The 27,896-nt window shown below is 39.1% G+C and overlaps 1 protein-coding gene across 1 annotated transcript in view; it reads right to left on the bottom strand.

Moving 5' to 3' along the window:
* The window catches only part of SCIN (scinderin), an 80,291-nt gene extending 61,474 nt beyond the window's left edge, over positions 1-18,817 (bottom strand). Inside the window, exons 1-3 of the mRNA XM_046020002.1 lie at positions 18,513-18,817; positions 11,248-11,402; positions 5,964-6,125 (exon numbers count right to left, since the gene is read on the bottom strand). Of these exons, the coding sequence (XP_045875958.1) occupies positions 5,964-6,125; positions 11,248-11,402; positions 18,513-18,711 (516 nt within the window). The 5' untranslated portion in view covers positions 18,712-18,817. The remainder of the gene's footprint in view (positions 1-5,963; positions 6,126-11,247; positions 11,403-18,512) is intronic.
* Positions 18,818-27,896: the final 9,079 nt, after the last annotated feature.

The raw sequence follows: 27,896 nt of genomic DNA on the forward strand, positions 1-27,896 counted from the left end.
CAAGAGCTCAGTACATTCCCCTCCAACCCATTTGAGATATATTCATCCATGACCTTGAACATTAGAGTAGAAACAACTGCAGGCAGTGTCCACGCAGTCAGACCAATGAGCACTGGTACAATGTGGGTACAGTATCCCCACAACAGCATGTGGTATGGGAAAAATAAGGCAGAATTCCAGAGGGGCTACTATAATGGCTGACAGAACCAGAAAGGGTAAGATATCAAAAGACAAAAGTAAGGCTATAGATATTTTCCAGGAACAATCTTGGGACAGAGGCCAAAGTTCAAAGCCCAGAGCGCAAGAACGAATGAAATGGCAAAGCCTCAATGAATGTTAGAGAGGAATGAGGGCTAAACACTGCAAACCAGACTCACTTCCATTCTCAACCCAGTCCCCCATCCCCAGGCCATAATATCACGCATACATACCCTCTATACCTGGGGGATAGAAAAGGGGATGGGTGGATGGGTCTGATTTGCTTTCATGAGAAACAAGGTTCACCTTATAGGACAAGACTATTTTATTTTTAATCCTTCTGTGGAAATAGAAGTTTGACACTGAAAAAATAAAATAAAAATAAAAAAGAAATAGAAGCTTGACTATGAACTCAGGTTGAGCTAAAAGTGAAAAAAAGAAAATTATATCTCTATCCACATGACTGCATGAGACTGTACATTTGTTGAGTGACTGTAAGTTCTGGGCTTTCTAATAAGGACAAAGTGAGTGAGTGAGGTTGATAAATGAAAGGACAGGAAATGTGTGAAATGACAAGGCAAGTCTGCAAGTTGACATGAAATAGGAGATAAAGGCTTATTTAATTCTACAGGGGTATGAGGTGGGACAGGAGAAAGAGGGAGGAAGAGGCCAAGAAATACATCATAAAAAGAGCCATATCGGAGTTAAATATTTAAGGATGAGATGATATCAGACACTTTTTTTTATTTAAGGATGAGATGATATCAGACACTTACCAGAAAAGTGATGCAGAGCAAGAGTGGATTTTAGGCAAAGGAAACAATGTGTGCAAAGCAAAAGCATGGTGACTTGAGGGAAAGTGTCATGTGCAAGGACAATGAGATAGTATCACAGTGATAAAGAGCATGAGAAGGATTCAGGAGACACTCAAGAGGTAGAAGAGAGTAGGCCCAGTGAGCAATTGATTATAAAGTCCCTGGGAGAAGTCATCTCGATGACTTCAAGATTTGAAGTTTGAGGTCTGAAAGATGGGTAGCTCCATTCAACAAGGTAAGAACCATAAGAGGAGAAACCATTTTGGAATGAGAGGGTGAAGTTAATGAGTTCCATTTTTAGACTTGTTGAGTTTGAGGTTCTTGTGATACACACAAGAAATATCTGGGAGGTAGTCTGAAATGCTGACTAGATCTCAGGTAAGAGTTCTGAGTGAGACTATAAAATTGAGATTTACCACTGGATGAATAGTTGAAGCTTTGGGTGAAGGCAAGTTTGCTCAGGAAGAATGTACAAAGAGACAATGATAAAAAGTGAAATCCTTAAAAACAAACAAACAAACAAACTTGAGGGGGTGGGCAGACCATGTGAAGAAGAATGAGAAAGAATGGCTTGAAAGGGAGGAACAGCAGGAAGCCAGGGGTGAGAGGGAGTGAGGCTGAAATAAAAGGGAGTAATCAACAGTGTCAGTTGGAGTAGATAAGGAACAAAGTGTCCCCTGGATTTAGCAGAAGCCATTGCTCCAATAGGATGAAAATTTTCAAAGAAATGGTGGGAGTGAAAGTCAGAAAAAGAGGTCTGTGGACCAAATGGTAAATGCGGAAGTGCAGACTGCTGTTTCATAGCAGCAGGAGGGAACAATGAAAGAGGGGGCAATAGGTCATAAATAGCAAGGCGAGTGGGGCAAAGCTGCATAACTGACCAAACAAGTTAACAAGGAAATGGAACATGCCCAACAGCACAATTAGAAACTCACCGCAGAAATTCCTCCTCCTGTGAAATCCAACTCTCCCCTAGTGGTTGGCTCTGACACATATTTCTTTTTTTTTTTTAAATATCCCACGGAATTCTTTTTTTTTTTTTTTAAAGATTTTATTTATTTATTTGACGGAGAGAGAGATCACAAGCAGGCAGAGAGGCAGGCAGAGAGAGAGGAGGAAGCAGGCTCCCTGTGGAGCAGAGAGCCTGATGCGGGGCTCGATCCCAGGACCCTGAGATCATGACTTGAGCCGAAGGCAGCGGCTTAATCCACTGAGCCACCCAGGCGCCCCTCTGACACATATTTCTAAAAGAGTCAGTCCCAGATCCCAACTTTGAAATTATGGATTCCTTCCATAATCATCCACATTCCATAGTTACTGATGGTTTTGTTGTAGTATATTTAGATATGATTTTGTTAGCCATTTCTACAACTACTTCAACCACTTCATAGCCTTAAAAATAGTGGGAAAATGATGATTAGTAAATTCACCAACATTAAAATTCACAGTTCAAAGATTCAGTAAATTCCAAATTGCTAAGATTTCCAAAGATTCAGTAAATTCCAAATTGCTAAGATCTAGCCATGATCCATATTATTATCTGAGAGTATACTAAATATAAGATAGCTTATCCAAATCATCCTCTACAATGTTGATGATTTCTTAACATTCAAAGTATTAAATAGGGAATTTTATAATCTCATGCTTTTGATCGAGGTGGTTACATGGTCATATCAGGAAATATTTACTGTAGTCTCAAATCCTATAATAGCATATGTTTCAAAGGTATATGGCATATCATATTAACAATAGTGATTGCTGATCAAAAAAGTTGACTTCCTCAAATCAAATCAAAATATAGGATTTGGTTATGTCTATAACCTTACTTTTGACCAGCTGGCTCTAGATGGATGAGAACTTTAGAGGTCCAACCTACTTTTTTCATACCTGGATAATAGAATAGACTTAAAGAAATTGCACTGACTTCTTTTTGTACTGTCTAATGCAGAAGGTAATTATGAAATCATGAACTCATTAAGATTTTATGGTAGAGATAATTTTGGTCCCATGTCCTTCTTTGTTTACTGTGACATAACCCAAAAATACAGTCTCCGAGGTAATTGCGAGATCTTATCACCATTCAGAAATCATTGGCAACATACCAACTGGTTAAAGATTAGTAACATAAAAAGAGATCATGCGAATAAATGAGTATATGTAGTACTGCTTGATTCCTACCAGGGTATCTCTCTGGGGTATGGTGTACTTCTACAACATAAGAGACAATCAACTATCTCTGAAACAAAATCATTCAAAATGTCTCTAATCAGGCATGAGAGCAGGAGACAACTTGAAAGTCATTAAAGGTAATTAACTCTATAAAATAAAGATAATTTACTATTAAACAGATAATTTCCTTGAATCTCATAATAGAGGCTCTGTCCTCATAATAGAGGCTCTGTCTGAGCCTGTACTTATGGGCCATACTCCCACAGCAGACATTACCCATGTGAAGACAGAATTTGTCACTGGAACTACCATTTGCCTGCCACAGCACCCAACTATCTAACCCATGTGGAAGCTCCATACCTGCTCAACAAAATAATAAATGATTTCATTAACAATACTACTTTGAGAAGATTCTAAACTAGATTAGACATAATTCTGAATTGAGCAGGTTCAGAAACTGTTGCAAGATACTCTGCTGTAGAACCATACCATCATATATCCCACCAAGTTAACTTAGAGTAGTGAAAAGAATGTAAATTAAGAACAGAAAACCCCAGGTTACCACTCAGCTTGCATTAATGTAAGTGACTTGCTCCCACCCTCTATGGCTTTTTGTCTCTTATGGAAACCATGATGACAACTTTCATTTCCAGATGTAACTCTGTGTCAGGGGAGACTGAATCATAGTCAGCCAAGGTTAGAAGTACCATCAGAAATCAGAGTCAAGATGAAAACAATAAATGAGGAAGTCAAGGCTTTGGAGCAGTTAATGACTCACTCAGGGTTAAAGAGTAGATAGTTAGAAAGATGAACTGGAAGCCATTCATGGTAATTAAAGAGACGATTGCATGTTGAAGCAATTACATTACACATGAAAGTTATTTTAAGAAAGAAATATGTTCACGTAATGGCTGTGAGGAATTACATGACCAATTGGAAGGGTCTTTTCTGCTTAGGGGCCCCAGAGATCATCTAATCAAATATCCGACTTTTATAGGTGAGAATCTAAGATTAAGCTCAGCTTGGATGAAAACTGAGGTCTCTTTTTTCTATGAAAAAGCTACCTTATGTGTTAAAACACTTCCTAAATTATCAAGGGACAAAGAGCTATAAAAATGTTAGGAGAAGCCAGTTAGGAGAATGGATTACCACTTAAAGTTGAAAAGGGCTCTTCCAAGAAATTCACAGTGAGGTTCAGGGCAGTGGGACTGCTGTTTGGGGTGCAGATGTGTAAGTGTGACACTGAGAAATGTACTTTGGGCGTTATTAATATGATGGTGGCAACCGTGCACACAAGCTGGTATGATCCAAGATAGTCAAATTATACACTAGCAGTAATAAAACTACAGGTATATCCTAACTGAGAGAAACCCATGAAGTTTATAGCTTGGGTCCATTTTCCAAATGATTTATAACCTTGTACAGTTAATCTCTGTGCAGTTGCTAAGTTAATATTGCCTTAACAGAACCTTGACTGTGTGGCTCCATTTTCAAAATCCTTAGTGTCCCTTCTCCATGCAGGTGGCATAAACTCTTTTGGCTTTTTCTGATGTTTTCCCCCAAAATACCGCCCATGAAGAGGCAGTAAAATAAAATGCTCAGGTGGGAATCAGATATCCTCAGGGTTGAATCCTGGCTTCACCGTTCACTGGCTGTGCACTGGGATGAAATTCCACAGCCTGTGCAAGCTTCAGGCTAACGGAAGCAGCACAGGTCAGAGCAGGTCTCTGTACAATGCTGAGTGCAGAAAGGTTTGTGATGATGAGGAGGATGCTGATGTATATTGCTTAATGAGAAGGGCATCATAAATGCTCTGGGCTTTCCTGCCTTCTCTGCTTTGCCCATGGGTTTGCAGTGGTAGAAAATGCCTTTTATCTTTTTTACAAAGTTTAAAAGGCCCAACTTAATCCCACCTTCTAGAGTCTAGCACAAGACCCTGCAATACTTCTTTTCAAGATAATAATGATTCGGGGTACCTGGGTGGCTCAGTTGGTTAAGCATCTGCCTTCAGCTCACATCATGATCTCAGGGTCCTGGGATGGAGACCTGTATCCAACTCCCTGCTCAGCAGGGAGTCTGCTTCTCCATCTGCCCCTCCCCCTTGTACTCTCTCCCTCTCTCTCTCAAAATAAATAAATAAAATCTTTAAAAAATAATCATTAATAAGTATACCTGAACTTAGAGGGGCCTCTTATCCTGAAAAAATAAAAATCTAAGTCAGATAATGCCCATCCCATTAAGATGATACTTGATATTCATACTTGTCTTTTAATATTCTAAAATAGTTAAAAAATATGAAATAATATGGTATAGTATATGTGTGATATAGATCCCAAAATATCCCCTAAAATCTCCTCAGGCAGGCTGTTTAGACTCATCCTATATCCATCTGAAATCCTAGAAACTTTGCTTTCTGGGGGAATTAATTTGCCCCTGAAAAAATGTTTTCCCACACCCAATTAAGGACAAAAATAATTAGTGGAAGCTCTGCTCAGACAGAAGGGTAGCTATATTAAAAATGATTCAATGTGTGTTCTATGGTAGGAAGAACTAAATCACTACTCCATTCTAAACCTATCAAAGAGAATAAAAACTTTGAAGTCTCACTTTGTATGATTTAAGTACTTGCCAATTCGTCATATGATATGATTGCCTCTCACATAAACATGACCTCTTCCCCATGTGCAGAAAATGGGATTATCTTCCCCAGCACATACGTCTGATTTGATCTGAAGACAAGTCGTTCTCCTTCAGACGTCTGCCTGTGTATGTAACACTTACTGTGCCAAGGTCAATGATGAAGCAGTCGCCCTTGTTGAAACTGTCCCAACTAAGGGGAACTTCCGTAGCCCTGACCACTCTCCGACCCTTCACATGCAGGAGCCTCTTAGCGGTTAAGTCATTTGTGAGAACATGATTCAGTCCAGATGCCACGCCTCCAGCCTGGTCAGTGGGGGGTTAGACAGAAAACAAAGCAAAACAGATGAGGTTTCTAACTAGATACAAAAACATATAAAGCCACAGGTGTACATGCCTAAACTGCCTGTCAGGCCAAGATAAAATAGCCACCTAATGGCATGTGAAACATTAATATGCAGACGAGAATACCTTGGAAAATCAACACTTTTTTTTTTTCTTTTAAGGTCTTTTGTCCTTCCTGTTTTAATCATTCAATTTAACATCGAAAGTATTTACTAAGAACCTTCAGTGGATAAAACCTGTGACATAAGTGAAAAGAAGCAGTAGCTCGTGTTCTTTGGGAACGAATGATTCTAAAACCAGTTAAGTGAGAGGCAGACAATATTTCTAGGAAGAAGAAGACAGGAGCGTAGAGGAGACTCAGAGTTAAAAAGAGCAGGTGAGGAGAGAACTAGCCACCCCCAAGTTCCCATGTCCCACACAGTGTTAGGACACAGAAGTGGAGTTGAGTCCTGGCCAGTGATGATCTTTGTTTTAACATTATAAAAATTGTTTTTCATTTCTCTCTGTCTCTTCTTTCTTTCTCTCCCTCTCTCTTTTTTCTTTCTATGCCAGGCCCGAGTATTTATACCCTAAATTTGGTTGCATATCCGAAAACAAAACAAAACTATATGCAATTTAAAAATGCTAAGGAAAATAATGAACTATATCAAGTACATCTTCCTGTCTTCTTTGAAACCAGCTTTTACCTTTTCACTTTTTCCTTTAATTAAATGCCAGAAATTATAATCTTTATTTATTTCCACAATTAATTATGAGGTAACGTGCATTTAAAGATGCAGTGTTAGCAAATCACTTTTATTGCTCAAAGGTCTTCTATATTAATATGGTAAGAAAATTAGCAGTATAAGAAACCTATAAAATGATTATGCATATGACTCTTCCTTTTAGCCCAGGTCATGGTCTTAGGGTCATGAAATCGAGCCCCAAATCGGGCTCCATTCTCAGTGTGGGGTCTGCTTGTCCCTCTCCTTCTGCTCCTCTCCCTGTGCATGCTCTCTCTCTCAAACAAATAAAATATTCATAAAAAGTTTATTCATGGGGTGCCTGGGTGGCTCAGTGGGTTAGGCCTCTGCCTTCAGCTCAGGTCATGATCTCAGGGTCCTGAGATCAAGCCCTACATCGGGCTCCCTGCTCAGCAGGGAGCCTGCTTCCTCCTCTCTCTCTGCCTGCCTCTCTGCCTACTTGTGATTTCTGCCTGTCAATAAATAAATAAAATCTTTAAAAAAAAGTTTATTCATAAACATATATAATAAATCCAAAGAAAGACATCAAGCTGCCTATGTAATCATCAGCACATGCTTGAAAGTTCCAATGACTTTATTTTTTTTTTTAAGTTATTTACTTATTTGTCAGAGAGAGAACACACAAGCAATGGGAATGGCAGGCAGAAGGAGAAGCAGGCTCCCCACTGAGCAAGAAGCCCAATGCAGAAATTGATCCCAGGACCCTGGCATCATGACCGGAGTTGAAGGCAGACACTTAACCAGCTCAGTCACTCAGATGTCCCGAAATTTCCACTGACTTTAAATTACCACCATTTCCAGGAAAAGACCTTCATGAATAGAAAGGTTTTATTACTATAAGCTAAAAGCTGACTTCAGGACAATTATAACCACAAATTTTATGAAATATATAATAATTTCTCAGTTCATAATTTTATCAAGGTTGCCATAAATAAACAAACTATTATACAATGAAAATAAATACAAGTTTTCATCCACATATTACTGTTTTCGGCCATTTCACTTTTTAAAAAAATATGTACCTTGTGAACTGATAAACAGTGTAAGAACATTGTGATCTGAAAAAAGTTACAAAATATAAAACAGACTGAGGATACTTATACAACATTTAAGCTACTGTCATATAGTGATATATATATATCACAGAGTGATATATTTAACATTTAACAGTATTTTTTAAAATTTTTATTTATTTGGCAGACAGAGATCACAAGTAGGCAGAGAAGCAGGCGGGGGTAGGGGGAAAGCCGGCTTCCCACTAAGCAGAGAGCCTGATGTGGGGCTCGATCCCAGGACCCTGGGATCATGACCTGAGCTGAAGGCAGAGACTTTAACCCACTGAGCCACCCAGGTGCCCCTTTAACAGTATTTTATTTTATTTTATTATTTTTTATTTATTTATTTGACAGAGAGAGATCACAAGTAGGGAGAGAGGCAGGCAGAGAGAGAGAGAGGAGGAAGCAGGCTCCCTGCCAAGCAAAGAGCCCGATGCGGGGCTCGATCCCAGGACCCTGGGATCATGACCTGAGTGAAAGGCAGAGGCTTTAACCCACTGAGCCACCCAGGCGCCCCTAACAGTATTTTAAAAGTGGAAGTAGTGGTAAATATTACTCCTCTAGAACTCCCCCAGCCTAAAAAGCCTCATAAAAAAACCTCGGGTCAATTAAATGACATGAGAAGATGGTCTTAATGTTGCCTCACTGAATCTTTACCTTACACACGGCAATCTAATATGGCTGTTGCTGTCTTGGTAATGGTAGGCTTTGTCAAATTGTGTCCATCCCAAACAGACACGATAACCCCCTGTTTCATAGAGTAATCTTTTTTTTTAAATATTTTATTTATTTGACAGAGAGAAATCACAACTAGGCAGAGAGGCAGGCAGAGAGAGAGGAGGAAGCAGCTCCCCGCAGAGCAGAGAGCCCGATGTGGGGCTCGATCCCAGAACCCTGGGATCATGACCTAAGCTGAAGGCAGAGGCTTTAACCCACTGAGCCACCCAGGCACCCCCATAGGGTAATCTTAAATAAAACAATTCACCTTGATATTTGAGCCATTTATGTATACTGAGAGCATCATAGTATAGTGATGACCAGTTTAGGCACCGAGGTTAGATTGTCACCCAGTCACATATCCACTATTTGACCTTGTTAAGTTATATAATTTCTCAAAGCTTTTGTTCACTTATCTTAATAGGGTGACAATGCTAGAAACGAAACCACTGGTGTTATTTAGATGAAATGAGATAATATATATGAAGTGCTTATCACGTTCTTGTGAGTATGAAATTAAGTACAACATAATAGTCTTTGCCATTCTGGGGTACCTGGGTAGCTTAGTTGGTTAAGCCTCTGACTCTTGATTTCAGCTCAGGTCATGATCTCAGGGTCATGAGACTGAGTCCCATGACGGGCTCTGAGCTCAACATGGAGTTTAGTTGAGATTCTCTCTCTCCCTCTGTCTCTGCCCCTCCCCCCAGTTGTATTCTCTCTCTCTCTCTCTCCTTCTCTCTCAAAATGAATAAATAATATCTTTTAAAAAGTAGTCTTTGCTATTCTGGGTGGCAAATTATCTTTACTTCCACATTTCTTATCAAGTATTTTGCAACTGAACACATTGTCATCTGCTCAATGTCACTAATGATAAGACAGTGAGCAGATTTTTTTACTGATAAATTTGACCTTCATTTGCAAATATCCTCTATAAAAATGCTGATTTTTAAATGATTTTGATCTTGATAATTAGAAGATAATTATTTTATAACTGTAAAATTGCTTTTTCATGTCCACTTTTAAATATATATCCAGAAGTTTAATTTCAGAGGTCCTGCTGATAGCCAGAAGGATTAATAATATCACAAGTTCCTACTGACTGTATGTGCACTAGATACGTATTTTATTATTTAATTTGATCCTTAATCCTTACAACACCTATGAGGAAGCTGTTGTTATATCCATTATATATTTGAGGAAACTAAGCACAGAAAGCTTACATACTTGCCTGAGGTAAACAAGTCATATGGAACAGAAATGGGTTCATAACTGGGAATATGTCCTATTACATGCTTTCAGTAACTATAAGACCCAGTTTATTCAAAATGTTGTTTCATTGGCATAAAGAAAGTTTGAGAATCATTTGACATAAACTGTAGGAACTCATGAGAATTAAATAAAATGAGAAGTCACACATTATTTCCTATTTAGGGTTGTTTATAACCTAGAGCGAAAAAAATTACTTCAAGAGAGAAGGGGATTTATGAGTGTTTATCCTCATCTCAACAGACATCACAAAATATTCACTAAGGCTCTGATCAGGCAAAATAAACCCTACCACTGTAGTAGATAAATTTAATATATATTCAGAATTTTAGTTTAGCTCTGAGGTCTTAGGTCTTCAGTAAGCTAACAGGCCCAAAGGGTATGGTGGTGGCGTCTGCAGAAGACCCATTGGAGCGTGACTGGTTTTGAAAAGGATGGCTACCGAAAAGTTTGTCGAGGGAGGTATTTCTCACATGGTAACTGAACATTCTTGGAGGCAGGGGAGATCGTGAAGGGTGGCCAGTCCACAAGGGTCATAGACCCATAAAGGGTCTATTACCATAGAAGGTAATATCTTGCATTGAAAATTGCCTTAAAAGAAGGGAGCTACTTAACTTGTTTTCATATCTTTTTCTCCCAGAAGGAAAACCGGTTAATGATTAGTGTTTCGGGCCAAAACACATAAATTGTGTGCATGCGTGTATAGCAGTGTAGGTATACTTGACTCGGTGAGGCTGAACCACACATATATTTAACTCAATGGTTTGCTTCATTTGCATCATTTCCAAGATCAAAGCACACTATTTGGGAGATGTGTGTATAGTCTTTTCTAGTAACTGGAATTATAATTGTTACAAATATTGCATCACGATATTCTAGAACAATTGAGATTCCCAAGTCTTGGGTCATCTGCAGCAACTTCAGAGGTTGTCTAGAATGGCATTAACAAAAATTGCGAATACCCAAGTGCCAATATTTAATTATTCAAACAATTCCACAAAATTTTAAAGGGCTTTCTTGTGACAACATTACTGTAAGCTCTTAACTTTATTAAAAATTAACCTATTAAATGAAATCAATCCAGAACGTTTCACATATTACACCCATGTTCCATAAACACATATTGCGCACCTACTATGTATCCAGCAGGTACTGGTATATATCATCAGTAAACAAAACAGACTGAAACAAAAACAAAACAAAAAACCTCGTCCTCAATGAACTTTCCTTCTCTGAAGACATGAGGTGTGGATGGATAGGAAGAGAAAGGGCATCGTAATGGAAATAGTTCAAATGCAATACCTTGTATTTCAGACCTCCTTTGAAATAGCCAACAAAGTCAGTAGATTCATAGCCTTGAAGTTCTCTACTCTGCACTGGCTTGCCACCCAAATAGTCATCCATCTGAACAGTAAAGATGGCAGCCGCTGTGCTTTCATCCTGAGTACACTCCTTTCCTGAAACAGCAAAAGACAGCACTTCATTTATCAAGCAAGGAAAATGACTAAGGCAGAATTTTTGATATGAAAAGCTCTGAAATTTTCTTTGAATTTCTTGAATTATATATACATCAACAGAATAAATCGCTTTCAGCAGAACAATCTTTTGACAGAAGTGTGGTAATATAAAATATTATTTTGTTAATAGCTACAAGAATTGTTTTGTTCTTGTTTTTCAATTCTTTTTTTTTTTTAAAGATTATTTATTTATTTATTTATTTGACAGACAGAGATCACAAGTAGGCAGAGAGGCAGGCAGAGAGAGAGAAGAGGAAGCAGGTTCCCCGCTGAGCAGAGAGCCTGATGTGGGGCTGGATCCCAGGACCCTGGGATCATGACCTGAGCTGAAGGCAGAGGCTTTAACCCACTGAGCCACCCAGGTGCCCCTTGTTTTTCAATTCTTTTAAAAAAACTGTTTAAGGGGCGCCGGGTTAGCTGCTTAGTGGGGAGCCTGCTTCCTCCTCTCTCTCTGCCTGCCTCTCTGCCTACTTGTGATCTCTATCTGTCAAATAAATAAATCTTTAAAAAATATATATATATTTAAAAAAAAAAACTGTTTAAAAGAAGCACCACCAGGGGTGCCTGGCTGGTGCAGTCAGTTAAGCGTCCGACTCTAGGTTTCGGCTCAGGTCATGATTTCAGGGTCATGGGATGGAGCCCCATGTTGGGCTCCATGTTCCATGCAGGGTCTGCTTGGGACCATCTCTCTCCCTCCTTTATCTCTCTCTCTAAAATAAATAAATAAATAAATCTTTTTAAAAAATCCACACACACACAATACTGCTGTTTGTATATGTTCAAAAAGATATAGCACTATATTCTAGCAGGATGCAGATTTATTTGTTAATCAGAGCAGACTAGGAGAGTGTTTTTCAGTTGTTTTAGCCTTTAGTATATCAGTCTGATAATATGTTAATATTTGTAAGGAATATGAACATCATAGGCCACAGATAAATAGCTTTAGAAAAGCAAGTGGTTTTTAGAAAGGGAAAAGGAGTATCACTTGACCTTATCCCTATTTTCAAGTCTTAGTGCCTTCACTTCATTAGCTTATTGGGTGTAAGATTATATTCTCTAAGTGGAAAGGGAGGGTAAGAGAAAGATGCTAACATCTATTGAATGTGAATGTAGGTATTATTAACCCAAGAATTTAACACACAACACACATTTAATTTTCACAATTCTAGTATAAATCCCATCCAGGCAACCTCACTCAGGGCGCCTGGGTGGCTCAGTGGGTTAAGCCGCTGCCTTCGGCTCAGGTCATGATCTCAGGATCCTGGGATCGAGTCCCGCATCGGGCTCTCTGCTCAGCGGGGAGCCTGCTTCCCTCTCTCTCTCTGCCTGCCTCTCTGCCTAGTTGTGATTTCTCTCTGTCAAATAAATAAATAAAATCTTAAAAAAAAAAAAGCTATCCTCCAGAACTGGCGTCTTCTGCCTACACAGGGGCGTATCATGCTTAGTGAAATAAGTCAATCGGAGAAAGACAACTATCATATGATCTCCCTGATATGAGGACATGGAGAAGCAACATGGGGGGGTAGGGGGATAGGAGAAGAATAAATGAAACAAGATGGGATTGGGAGGGAGACAAACTACACAGGGATCTGAACCAGCTCTGAGGGAAACTCAAATTTTAGAAAGCACACTTCAAAACCCTTACTACATCTGAGCTGTGTAAAAATCATAAATTATTCTAGAAATAATAACAGCCAACATTTATACATTTATAAATCCTTGATATGGGCCAGATACTGTGCTAGTGGTTTACATGGATGATCTCATTTAATCTTCAAGCAAATGCATGCAGCAAAAATATTTTCTACCATCTACAATAGAAGCAGTAAAGGCTTCAACAGGCCAAGTAACTTCATAAAGTTGACCTTTGGTAGAACATGACACAGGTTTCTGTGATTCTGGAGCACAGGTTCTTAGAAACTACAACACCAACTGATAGTTTTTTTATACTCAGACTCTCAGCAGCAGTAACATGTTGTGGTGATTAGGTTATGCTATTTTCTTCCATGAGTAACTGATGTAGAAAATTTAGAAGCCGTAATAAAACTACAGTTCACAGGAAACCCCAACTGAGAGTATTCACCAAAGCGGAAGAAAGGGAGATAGCTATATTAATGAAAGAATTGGATTTCTTTACCTTCCTCCCTTACTCTCAAAGAGAATCTGTGTAGCAACTTACTGTCTCAGGAAAAAAAAAATCCACTAGCTGTAGGAGTATTTGACATAGTATCAATTTTTCAAACTTCTTGTGGTCAAAGGGAAAAAAAAACACCTATGCAACTTCGCAGTCTGAAAGAACCCAAGTGCCATTCTGCCCATTTTCCCATCCATAAATGAAAATACGAATAAGGATACAGATGTAGATTTGCACAGAGATGTTTTAAGAGGGAACTTTAAATCAAGGTTAATATCAAAAGCATTAAGCATAATGTGTTTGACATAAACATTCTTACTTGAGCACAAGTTGAAACGCAGATTTCTTTAGATGGATGTAAATGGACAGGCATGCAATTAATGAGCGAACTGGATTTAAGTTAATTAAGATATGCTATCATCTTTTGATGCTTGTGTACTGAGCTGGACTAAGGAATATCAGTATGAATAAACTAGAATCCTTGTTCTAAAGAAGTTGAAAGATCCTAAAGAAGCCAATACCAGCTTTTGAATGTGAAAATTAGAATGCAATTCAGTATCATGATGCAATTTAGCAATATTCAGAAACATATGCCCTTGCTCTGTGAATTCTGCTTTTGATCTCATTCATTTTCCCTTTTCTGATATCTTGTACTAATGTCTTTCAAGTTATGATATGTTCTTTTGTGTTATGTTATTTTATATTTTGTTGCTTTACATTATATTTGTACATATGTGGCAAATTTCCTAAAATTGTTTTAAGGATGTGATGACAGGTACATGATCTACATGCTAAAAGTTATAGAATGTTTATGAAAAAAAAGCAAAGACCTTAATAAATATAAAGACACAGTGTTCAAAAACAATAAAAGACATAATATTCATGGACTGTAAGACCCAATATAATAAAGATGTCAATTTTCCCCAAGTTGATTCACAAGTTTAACACTATTCCTATAAAAATCATAGGAAGGTTTATTATGGATTATTTGTTTATTGTAAAATTTATATGAAAAGGCACAGTCCCTGAAAGAGTTAAAATATTTTGATAAAGAAAAATAAGATCAGAGGAATAACTCTATCTGATACTAAGGTTTACTATACAGGTACAGTAATTAACACAGAGTTGTACTGTAGGAGGAGAGACAAAGATCGATAAACCAAATTTCCTCCAATGATCACATTTTTCAAACTAGAGTATAGTCTGGCATACCACAATATACTAAAGCAGGAGCATGGATGCACAGTATAGCACAGAATGCAAAAACCAGTATATTGACACTGATACAATCCACTTACATTTCTCCTATTTCCCCAATTTTACTTGTACTCATCAATGTGCAGTTAGTTCTCTAAATCACCTGTAAACTCACATATTCATTATCCCAGTCAAGATACTATATAGTTATATCGTCAAAAAAATCCCTTATGTTGCTCTTTTATAACTACCCCCAGCCCCCCCACCCCAACCTTAACCTCTGATAACAACAAATCTAAACTTGTTATTTCAAAAATGTTATATAAATGGGATCATACAGTATGAAACCTTTTAGCATTGGTCTTTTTCTCTCACAATAACTTACTGGGGATTTATCCGAGTTGTATGCATCAATACTTTGTTCCTTTTTCTTGCTGAGTAATATTCTCTGTTACAGATAAGCCACAACTTGATTAATCAGTCACTTGTGGAAGGATATCTGGACCAGATCAAGTTTTCACTTATTCAGATAAGGCTGCTATGGACATGTGTAGGCTTTTACATGAATATAACTTTCCATTTCTCTGGAATAAATGCCCATGAATGCAATTGCTGGGTCATATGGTAGTTGCAAGTTTAGTTCTGTAAAAAAACTGTCAAACTCTTCTTCATAATGGTTGTACCACCTTATATTCTCCCCCAAGCAATGTATAAAAATCCAGTTTCTCAGCATCCTCAGCAGCCCTATTTATATAAGTTTCTTGAATTGTACACTGTATTTTGTAACCCAATTCTTTGGATCCCCAGTGTCTTGCATAGAAACTAGCACAGACTAGATATACCACAAATGTTTACTGCTCTCAAATACATTTATGTAAAATTTAAAACTGGAAAAGAGAGATGAGGAGGGAGGGTGTTTGTAGCTTGTGTCCAGGATGTGACTGAGTAGTTTTATCATCCAGCTGTGCTCAGAGACATGAGGCTCCAAGTAACAAGAAGCAGAAGTGGGTACATTTTAGCTGCTCGCTACAGAACTGAAATGGTTTTTATGGAAGGACCAGTGCAACACCTTTTAAGTTGCAACAAATTCTTACTTTGTAAAGTAAATAAAGGAAAAAATAATAAAAGGAAATAATCTGAGATATGCAAGAGTATCGTAGAAAGCCTCTGAGAGAGGGCAGGAAAGATGACTCTTCCTCTCTTCTATTTTCTGTCCTGCTGCTTCTTGCTTCCCCTTTCCTCCTCTTACATGGCCTGTTTCTTGATTTTCATCCAGGTACTTCTCCATCCCAGTCTGAGTCTAACTTCACTCCCCTCCATCTTCCTTCCAACTGATTTCCTTTAGTTAAACTTCCTTTTCCCCGGAACTTCCAGCTCTCCCTCTTGGAATTTTTCCTCAATCCGCCTCTCTGATTAATTCTCATGAATTCATCCAAATATAGGTCTTAGGGTAGAAGATTTTGGATGAAGTCCAGCTTGCTTCAGGGAACTAAAGTAGGAAAAGCTGCCAAACAATTCCATCTAAAGGCCGAGTGGACCATTTTACTCTAAACTTTTCCATGCTCCCCATGATTCTCTCTTGCACAAAATCCTTCCAATTACCATCATTTTCCTCTTTTCTGTCAAAGCTTCTCTCCTTCCCTGCTTCCCCGTAACTACAGACACTGTGTCTTTCACAGCATTTAGCCGTTGTACCTGTGTATATCACTTCTTATTTTATTCTATCTTTGAGATTATAAACTTTCAGAGAAAGTCCATAAGTTATTCACGTGCAAAAATTCCTTACACAATGCTGGGCACATTGAATAACTACTGAATGAATTAATTTATCAATTAACACACTATTAAGTTCAGTTCTGGGAGACCTTTAAAAGCATGAAGTGTTTCTGCCCAAAGCATTTCCTATTATAGTCTTCGAAACTGGTGAGCACTAAATGAATAATGGAGTTAATGTGTATCTGTAAACCATAAAAAACAATTTAATGAGTGAGTTTCTTTGGGTAAGAAAGAATCTACAGAATAATCACCCCCCAAAACAAACAAACAAACAAACTGTGTTCAAAGCCTCTTGCAGTCCTCTGACAAACTTAACTGTTGTCTACAACAAGATACACAATGCCTTCACTTCTTAATTCATCAAAATTACAAACGTGACATTTCAGACACTTTTATTCATTCTAGATCCAAATTCCAAATAGAAAGACCAAGATGAGGACATTACTATTCTATCTGGCATCATTCATTCATGAACATGGTTTTATATTAAGGTTTCAGAGATTCCTGGTATAAAATGTAAATAGATCACTGTCTATTTATCATAGGAATAGTGACACTACACTGGGAAACCAAAATGTGCTTGGAACTCTGCTTGAGTTTGGTCAAGCAAGCACAAAATTTTAACCTCAAACGCTATAATAAAAACAATCCATCTCCCTCTTTGTATTTCTCACTGGGAGTGTCTCTTTCAGGTGTTTACCACCATTGAGAACAACCCTTCTTAATGGTTTCTGCCATCTTATTTCTTAAAATCTTCAAAAGTTAGAAATAAAAATGATGGCTTTCCAAGGACTTCCAAATGCATATATATGTGTGTGGTTTTGTGTGGTCTCCCCGCAGGCTCAGGAATAAAGCTAAAAATAACAAACTCGAACTCCAGGAGAGGCAAACAGTTTGAAAAGAAGGCCGTAGGTCTCGGATAATCGGCACGTTGTTAGACCGGGTGTGCCCACTGGCACAGGATCTTACAGGGAGACATTCAGGATGTTGACGAGTAAAAGTAGAAGGTGGAAAAGTAGAACACACAAGGCCCAGTATTCTGACAACCTGGCGCAAGTGCAGCCCAAAATAATTACTACTGCTGGAGAAGCTGTTTTGTTTTACACTGTGTTCTTCTTCAAATAGATAAGTAGCAATAATAAAAATAACTACTAGAAAAAAGCAACTCATTTAAATAACACATAGGCCATAGAAAGCTATTTATTTATATTGACAAGACCCGTATTTTTTTTTTTTTTCCCCTCTCTTTTCCATCCAGGGTCGCCAACATCCTGACCAGCAGGAGTTTCTGTTAGCCGGCTGTGTGAGCAGTGTGGAGCGAGTGGGTTCTGATTTAAAGTCGCCCAGAGCATTAACTGCCTAAATGTGTGGAGAAATACAAGCTGGGGCCCAAGGGCAAAAAATAAAAACAAATTAACCAGAGAAAAGGGCGGCGGGGGTGTGTGTGGGGTGGGGGAGTACTTCTCGCCAGCTGCCGAGGATGCCTACAAACTTGTTTTGACTTCATCTCCTCCCTGACAGGGAGATCAGGACTGAACTTGTCCAAGGTGAGCGGGACTTGGCCAGAGCCAGGGTGCCCTAAGCAGCGGCCCTGGGCAGGAGCGGGGTTTCCAACTGGAAGGTGCAAGGGACAGAGGCTAAAGAAACCAGCCTCCAAGGCCCGGAGACCGCCCTAAGAGAGGTCAAAGCCCATGGGTTAAGATTGCTCCCGACAGCTCTGTGCCCCGCGTTTGCAGCGGTGTTTGCACTCTGGCGTGGGGAAGGTGGCCTTCCCAAAGACGGCCGTCCGGAGGGGATACGACAGGCGCGACAGGCCCTTCCCGTTTGCGGTTCCTCTCTCCCCCGACCCCACCCGCACCTCCAGCCTGCCAGTCTCCGCCTCCTGCGGCCTCGCCCCACCCCGACCTGAGCGGGTCAGGGTCCCGCAGCCTGCGCTCTCTTACCCAGCCAGAAGTGCAGGCGGTAGGTGAAGCCCTGGCCCGCCTTGGCTGTGTGCAGCACCAGGTAGGCATCCCCGACGTAGAAGTCGCCGTAAGCGCTCTGGGGCACCGGCACGAGCTCGAGCTTCTCGACCCGCCAGACCTGCAGCCCCGCCTGCTTGCCAGCTCGGGCGAACTCCTCGTGGTACAGCCCCTGGGACATGGCTCCGACAGGCTCTGCTCCGGCAAAGGGGCGTGCGATCCAGCCGATTTTGAAGTCGGACTAATCCGAGACCTGCAGGAGGGACCCTGCTGGCCGCGGTTTTATAGGATTCGCCCTGCGGGGAGGCGGGGCTCGGAAGCAGGAGGGGCTAAGTGCCCGAGCCCCAGTCGCTCCGGGAGTAGGGGATCCCTTCCCATTTTTATTGCTGCGCCTAGCACAGAACTCCTGCGCCCTACTCCGAGTTAGCAGGAGAATCAGAAGCTCAGAAATCCGGAGATGCGGAGGGAATTTACAGAAATTCCTGAAAATGCCTACTCATCTAAGGAAGGACATTTCTTACTGGTAACACGTGGAGGAGATCAACAATTTAAATTCCAGTGTGCGCATACTTCTTTAAAAAAAGGAAAAAAAGAAAAAGTCTGTCCAGGCAACAGTTGTCTTCTTCACCAACTCCTTCATTTCATTGGCCAGTCTCTCCATTCCTGATAGCCGAAATTTCTGTCTTGATCGTTCCAATTTGAAAATGCCGTGAAAAACAAAAATGTCAGCTTTCTTGGAAAGGATGAAGAGCTGGAAGGCTGATGGTCCTGTGCAGGGGACACAGCTCTTGTAAATCCCCTGGGGTTCAGAAGCTGTGTTAAAGCTTTGCCACCTGCTGCTTTTGGCTGTGCAGTATTACGCGCAGTTTGCCTTCTGAGTTACCTGGTACCTGGCTTCAAGGGGCCGATTTCTCATCATTTACCTTACAGTTTTTGCTTTTGCAGCACTGTACCATACATGTTGATGTTTACTTCTTATTTTGCGTTCTTTTAACCACAGCTGGTATGGCAAAGGATTTTGTTATTGAAAAAGCAAATCGCTCAGGATCTGAAGATATAAGAAAACTGATTTTTATGCATGTGCATTTTCTTTCACTATTTCCCAAATTACAGAAGTCCTCAGAAGGTCCCTAATCATGTACAATTCAATTTTTCCTTAATTTATGTTTTTATGTAGGTATTACATGACTACAGGAAAAAATGTACAAAAGTACAAAGTTGTGAAATTAAAAAAATTAACTTAATTTCACCTGCTACCCAATTGCTTTCCCCAGAGGCAGCTAAGTTACCAGTTTCTTATGTATTTTTCCAAAATTACTCTTTTAGCTACAAGAATATAGGTAATATTTCTATTTTCTAATATAAATGGAATTATAACACTGTTCTTCAAGAATATATCAACATATATTATTACACAGTGCTCCTGGAGCTGCCTTTTTTTGCTACTGTGGTAAACAGAAATATCATTCTATAAATGTACTGTAGCTTATTTAAACTGTCCAAGTTCATAGACATTTAAATTTTTTCTGTCTTTTGCTAATACAATTTTGTAAACAACATTTTTGAACATACTTCTTTATACACATCCATTATTATAACTGAGTTAAATTCCTAGAAATATAACTGCTGGAGGGGTTGGAATTAAATGGATGGTGATGATAATTATGAAACCAGTCACTACAATTTATTGTTCTGCAGTGCTGGGCTATGGCACATCAATTCCTGCCTACATCTCTTGGTTCTGAGACTTTTGACAAGTTAGCAAATTGTAGTAAGTCTCAGGCTCCTCGTCTAAAAAATGGGAAAACAGGGTGCCTGGGTGGCTCAGTGGATTAAGCTGCTGCCTTCGGCTCAGGTCATGATCTCAGGGTCCTGGGATCGAGCCCCATGGGGGCTCTCTGCTCCGCAGGGAGCCTGCTTCCTCCTCTCTCTCTGCCTGCCTCTCTGACTAGTTGTGATCTCTCTCTCTCTGTCAAATAAACAAATAAAATCTTTAAAAAAAATGGGAAAACAGTAATATTTACCATAAAGATTGTTATTTGGCTGAAATGAGATGACACAGTAAAGCATGTATCTGTTACACAGAAAATGCTCGCTCTTCAAAAGCTATTATTTTTGTGGCAGTCAGCTTTCTGTTGCTCCTCTAGGTACTTTCTCCACCATTCTGCAGCCTGCAGTCTTCCCTCAGGGCTGACTTGCATGGGCTAAAGCAACTGGTCTTTGATAACCTCAAGCTTAGGGTTCGGTTGGAAATCAAAGGGAGAAAAGAGGGTAAGGTCAGAATATTTGATATGGTCCCTTTCACCAAAAGTCGCTGTAATTCTATGCCGCTTTTTCTCTTTTTTTGGTTTCCAGCAACCAGGTGCATTATCCATCTTGGTCTTTCTGTCTTTCTACTTCTATATATAGCCTACTAAAACAAAACAAAACCCCCAAAACTTCTGGGATGTTCCTATTTTGTGAGTATCATGTGCTTTAGGTTGAGATGCTGATTGATAAATACCATTAGCTATATTCTCTTTTTCCCCCCTCCTAACCAAAACAATAAAAGGTAGGTATAATGAGGCTCATTTTATAGATGAGAAAACTGAGTAAGTCTCTGGAACTTCTCAAAGGTTGCCCAACTGTAAATGGCTGAGGAGGAATTCACAAAGGCCACTATGTCTCATTCAGAAGCCTATGCTGTTTACCAAAACTCATTCCTTCAGTCCAATTATTTAGTTAAGATTTGCTCACATAAATTTACTTTGTATTTTTATTTCTTCCAGTTTATCCCCAGAGAAGCTTCTGATCTAGTATGTCTCATGTAGTTTAGTTTTAACTTTGTCACTATGTCTTGGTTTCCTTATCTGTAAAGGAGAAATTGTTTGTTCTCTTCTTTCTTCTTGTGAAAAATTATGAGAACTGGTGGTCTGGACACAAGATAACTTAAAATCAGAGTCATCACTTAAGTTCAGTTTCAGTTTTAGTAATAATTTCTTTCCTGCTAGTGAAGGAATTCCTTTTAATGAGGAAATAAAAAAATAAAAGGGAATAATTTCTTTTTAGTAAAGAAATAAAAAAGAACTTTGGTACAGATAAGTGGAATTTCCTCTTTCTTAGGCCAAGACTAGGGTAAGACAAATGTAGCACCTGCCTGGGAGGCAAAATTTAGGGATGCAACAAAAAGGCTTGGAAATCAAGATCAAATCTTAGTCTCTCTCTCTCTCTCTCACTCCTCTCTCTCTCTTTTTTGAGAGGAGAGGGAGAGAGAGAATCTTAAGCAGACTTCATGCCCAATGTGGAACCCAACAGAGAGTTCAATATCACAACCCTGAGATCATGATCTGAGCTGAAATCAACAGTTGGACACAACTGACTGAGCCACCCAGGCACCCCAAGATCAATTCTCTTTTAAGGCAGTATTTTAACAAATCAAAATTGATGCAAAAATCATGATAAAAACTAAAAATTTTCAAATAAAGGTAGAATTGTTCATAATGCTCTCTGGGGCCACATTGGAGACTAAGGGAAAGGAAAAATACTGATCTTTCTTTACTTAAATTTCGATATTTGGGTTGTCTTTTTTTGCATAAATTTTGGTATTTTTACAAGTATCACATTGAAATATTATTGATCTTAATCACTTTTTTTCCACTCCCCTTAAATCTGTGCCTGAGGCAAGTAAATCACTTCTGTCACACCAGTTCTATCCTGGCTAAGTAGCCTCCAGACTTAAATTTGCAGCTTCCTACTAGCAGACCTCCCTAAAATGATCCTGCCAATTTCAAGTTCAGCATGTTCAAAACAATCTCATCATTCCCTCCAAACATGCTTCTCCTCCTCTTCCTAATTTCATTAACATGATGTAATTTTGACTCAGCATTCTTATTTTATCTCCACATTTAATCAACTGGGGTATCGAAAATGTTTCTCAGTCCATCCCATCTGCCCACATTCTTGCTATGAGTCTAAGTCCCATCTTCAGGAGAGGCATGCCTCAAAGTGAGGGTCTTAGTGTAGAGTAGGGCTTTGATGGAGGCTGAATAATGGCTCTTGGACTTTTCAAATGACAGCTTGGACAAGTTACCTAACGCTACTGTGCCTCATTTTTCTCACCTATGGAATGGGAATACCAATTAAAAAATATGTCATAGGATTGTCATGAATATTAAATGGATAAATAGATACAAACCTAGAATAGTACCTGACATACAAGAAGTGACAATAAATTCAAATGAAGTTGATAGTGGCTAATCCATCTCTCCAAATCCTCTACTATCAGAATGATGTCTCAAAGTCTAACGAGATAAGGACTGGCCATATTTCATACAAAAAAGTTTCCTAAAACCAGATAACAAATTCCTTCCCATGCCTATATTTTCTCTCTCTCGTATCCTAGGTCCTTAAAAGTGGATTCTTTTCTACCCTTTGTATTATAGCCCCTCTTCTATATCTCTCTTAGCAATGTTTTAATATTTAATTAAAGATGCCCAGACTCAACAACATCGTTACCCTGGCTCCACGGAATTTCAGAATCCTGCATGCTCCCAGTGCTGTTGATACACAGTTACCACACGGGAAAGTGTGTTTTCTCTCACAAGACTCTAGGCTCACTAAGTGACATCTGTTTCATCATTTTCTTCTCTGGCCTTATGGTAATACACACTGAATCAGTGTGGTTGAATAGTTGATTTTGGATTAAATTACTTTTAACTTTTTTAATCAGTTTACAAATACTCACTTAGTCCATGTCTAAACAGGCAAGGTAATTAAATCTTTCACCAAGAATTAGGAGGTTTGCTGCATGAGGACTGTGGTTAAATTTAAGACAGGTGTTCTTCTAAAAGGTTAGTGCTCAAGGGGAAATGTGGCACAGTTTAATTCTTTTTTTTTTAAAGATTTTATTTATTTATTAGAGAGAGAGAGAGAGAGAGAAAGATCACAAGTAGGCAGAGAGAGGGGGAAGCTGACTCCCTGCTGAGCAGAGAGCCCCCGTGGGGCTTGATCCCAGGACCCTGAGATCATGACCTGGGCCAAATGCAGAGGCTTAACCCACTGAGCCACCCAGGTGCCCCATAATTCTTGAAATAAATAAAAATGTTAAAAAATATAATTGATTCATTGTGCAATTAATTAGAATGAGTTGATAAAAAATAAAAACATACAAACAAAAAAAATTGTTTCCAAGTGATCTTCATTCCTCAAGTTGCAGAACCTCAGAGCTCAGAGGATCTTATTTTATTTCCATCACTGAATTGTACCACAGAATTGTTGAAATCAAATACATGCAGAAGACAGAAGTGTATAGTGTGTGTGTGTATATAGTTTGTGTGTGTATATAAATATATATTTTTTTTCAGGAGAAGGAAAAGCTTCAAGGTTGGCATTTATTTGCTTTCTTTTGTCTATAAGTAATGAAATAATGTAATAAAAAATACATTTGTTTTATTGGTAGTCCTGCTAAAAAGCAATCACTTTTGTTTGATTTACCAAATGATTTGAGAGTTTAAGTATGGAAACTAGAGTCAGAAGAGTTGAGTGTTGTGAGGATTAAAAGTGATAATGTGCCACAACTGTAAGAACACAATCAATAAACACAGTTAATAATTAGCAAGGGCTCTTAGCCCCAGTACCTATCAAAGCTGTATGACTATTAAAAGTGGAAATGCACTCTAGGGAAGTTGTATTTAAATTGTTCCTGACTGCACTAGACAAACTAGAACTTAAAAAAAAAAATTCACCTTTTTTTTTTAAGCTTCAGTCAGAACCTACGGTTTTCCCTTTCATTAATTAATTTATTCAAAATTACACATACACTATGAAAACATGGTCATGGCTCAGTACTATGGTGAAGGCTTTTACTGGTCTTGAAAGTGTGCTGTTTTCATAAATAATTCATTTCTTGTAAACCTAGTTATTATAGCAGGTTGATTCAGCAACTTTCTTTTGACTATCTTCATTATATATAAAAAAATTGTTTATTATTTTTATTATATAGGAAATAGCTAACTCCTGCAAGACTACTGAGAGAAAACACCATCATTATTTTAGGAGTTCACATATAGAGAATGCCTATGGCAAAAGGAAAGTTTGAGGATCCAAAGTCCCATGTAGATTTATGATTTATGATTATTTTTGCTTTAAGTTTGTGTTTATGCAGATAGAGATCTAAAGATCAGTCTGGTTTTAAAATATAAAATTGAGGCTAAAGTGCTTGAGACAATAGCAGCTTTTTTTTTTGCCTTATTGTTCTAAATGCATCTATTTACTAATTATCACAATTAGCATTTCATTCGGTTTTGTTTGTGTGTTGCCATAACTTTACCAGCCTCTGAGAAAAAACTTCAGATTTTCAACAACTACTTAGAATATTTGAATGTTAGAATTCTAAGACCATAGAGAATGATGGAAGTCAAATAAAACCAGATCATCATTTTGTGTCAGGTACAAAATAAGGTTAATTAATTCACCTAAATCATTTTGTGTCAGGTACAAAGTAAGGTTAATTAATTCACCTAAATCAAATGGCAGGTTGTTTAAAAAAGTTAAGACGTGCAGACCTGGGAGGGGAGGAGCAAGATGGCAGAGCAATAGGAGACCTGAATTTTGTTTGGTCCCAGAACTCAGCTAGATAATTACCAAACCACTCTGAACACCTACAGACTCAACAGGAGATCAAAGGAAAGAATAGCAGGAATTCCAGAAACAGAAAAACTACCAGTATCTGGAAGGTAGGACATCCAGAGAAGTGAATCCGAGGCAACATATGGGACGATAGACCGCGGGGGGAGGGGCAGACTCCCGGCAAGCGGTGGAGCAGTGGAGCAGGGGAACACAAAATTGGAACTTTCAGAAGTCTACTGCACTGAGGGACATCACTCCAGAGGCTAAGCAGGGGGTGGAGCCCTCATGGGGACAGCATGGTCTCAGGACCATTGGGGACACAAAAAGACCAGGGGTGTCTGAGTGCAGCAGAGCTCACAGGTATTAGAGTGGGGAAAGCGGCTGCAGAGATGGAGCCGAGGAGTGGGGTCTCAGCTCAGGGTTACGTTAAACCGTGATCCAAGACACAGATGGGCCACTGCTCTTTGGGCAGGGACCCAACAAGCAGCAGATCTGGGGAGACTCACCTTCTCTGGGAGGAGTGGCCCAGAATGTGGCAGGAATCAGCTGGGTTTGGAGACTCCAAACAGGGCTGTGCGTCAGAGATAGAGATGCTCGGTCACATGCCGGGTGAGCAGGGAGTGCAGGCGGAGACCAGGGAGATGGGAGTGATTGACTGCTTTTCTCTGAGGGCGCACTGAGGGGCAAGGTCCTGAGCTCTTGGCTCCTCTGGCCAGAGACTGGGAGGCCGCCATCTTCACTCTCTTCCAAAGCTGTACGGAAAGCATTCAGGGAACAAAAGCTCCCAAAAGCAAACCTAAGCAGATTGCTTAACCTGGCCCCTGGCAAGGGTGGTGCAATTACGCTTTGGGCAAAGACATTTGAGAAATCTGGCAACAGGCCGCTGTCCCAGATGATCAGCAAGAACATCCAGCCAAGACCAAGTTCACCAATGAGAACTGCAAAACTTCAGAGCAACAGGAATACAGCACACAAAATTCATGGCCTTTTCTCCATGATTTTTTAGTCTTTCAAAGTTAAATTTTTTTAATTTAATTTTTTTCTTATTCTATTTTTAAAATTTTTCTTCTTTCTTATTTTGAGCTTTTAAAACCATTTTATTTTATCAATACCTTTTTAAAAGTCTTTTTAAATTTTCATTGTTATAGTCATATTCTATCCCTGAATTGTATTTAACCTTATTTTTTATATACATAAAAATTTTTCTTTCTTTAAAATTTTGGGATACAGTTTCTTCTATCAGATCAAAATATACCTTAGATCTACCATATGGCTTTTTTCTCATCTCCAGTCTGATCACATTCTATCCTTTTTTTTTCTTTCTTCTTTTTTCAACCAACTTCTTATTTTATCAATTCCTTTTTTAGAATCTTTTTTTTAAATTTTTTTTTATTATTATTTGACAGAGAGAGAGATCACAAGTAGACAGAGAGGCAGGCAGAGAGAGAGAGAGGGAAGCAGGCTCGCCGCTGAGCAGAGAGCCCGCCCGATGCGGGACTCGATCCCAGGACCCTGAGATCATGACCCGAGCTGAAGGCAGCGGCCTAACCCACTGAGCCACCCAGGCGCCCTAGAATCTTTTTTTTTTTTTTAAAGATTTTATTTACTTATTTGACAGAGAGAGAGAGAACAAGTAGGCAGAGAAGCAGACAGAGAGAGAAGGGGAAGCAGGCTCCCTGCTGGGCAGAGAGCCCGATGCAGGGCTTGATCCCAGGACCCTGAGACCTGGGACCATGACCTGAGCTGAAATCAGAGGCTTAACCCACTGAGCCACCCAGGCACCCCCCTTTTTTTAGAATCTTTTAAAATTTTCATCTTTGTAGTCATATTCCCTTCATCATGTTTACCTTATTTTTGTATATACATAAGTATTTCTTTCATTAAATAAATAAAAAAATCTTTAAAAAAAAAATTTGAGGAATTTTGAGGCAGTTTCTTCTAACAGACCAAAATACACCCCAAATCAAGTGTGTGGCTCTATTCTAATCATGTATGTTTTTTTTTTTTTTCTCTTTTTTCTTTCTCCTATTTTCTCCCCCTGGTTTTGGGTCTCTTCTGATTTGGTTAGTGTATATTTTTCTGGGGTCATTGCTACCCTTTTAGTATTTTGCTCTCTCATTCATCTATTCTTATCTGGATAAAATGACAAGGTAGAAAAACTCACCCACCCCCAAAAAGAACAAGAGGCAGTACCAAAGGCTAGGGGCCTAATCAATACAGACATTAGTAAGATGTCAGAACCAGAGTTCAGAATGACAATTACGAAGATGCTAGCCAGGCTTGAAAAAAGCATGGGAGATACTAGAGAATCCCTTTCTGGAGAAATAAAAGAACTAAAATCTAACCAAGTTGAAATTAAAAAAAGCTATTAATAAGGTGCCATAAAAAATGGAGGCTCTTACTGCTAGGATAAATGAAACAGAAGAGAGAATTAGTGATATAGAAGACCAAATGACAGAGAATAAAGATGCTGAGCAAAATACAGACAAACAAATACTGGACCATGAGAGGAGAATTTGAGAGATAAGTGATACCATAAGATGAACAACATTAGAATAATTGGGACCCCAGAAGAAGAAAGAGAATGGGGGTTGGGAAGAAGGTATATTGGAGCAAATTATAGCAGATAATTTCCCTAATTTGGGGAAGGGAATAAGCATCAAAATCCAGGAGGCACAAAGAACCCCCCTCAAAATAAAAAAAAAAAAATGTCAACACCCCATGATCTAATAGTAAAACATACAAGTCTCAGTGACAAAG

This window comes from Meles meles, chromosome 10, assembly GCF_922984935.1.
Source record: "Meles meles chromosome 10, mMelMel3.1 paternal haplotype, whole genome shotgun sequence".
NCBI lineage: Eukaryota > Metazoa > Chordata > Mammalia > Carnivora > Mustelidae > Meles > Meles meles.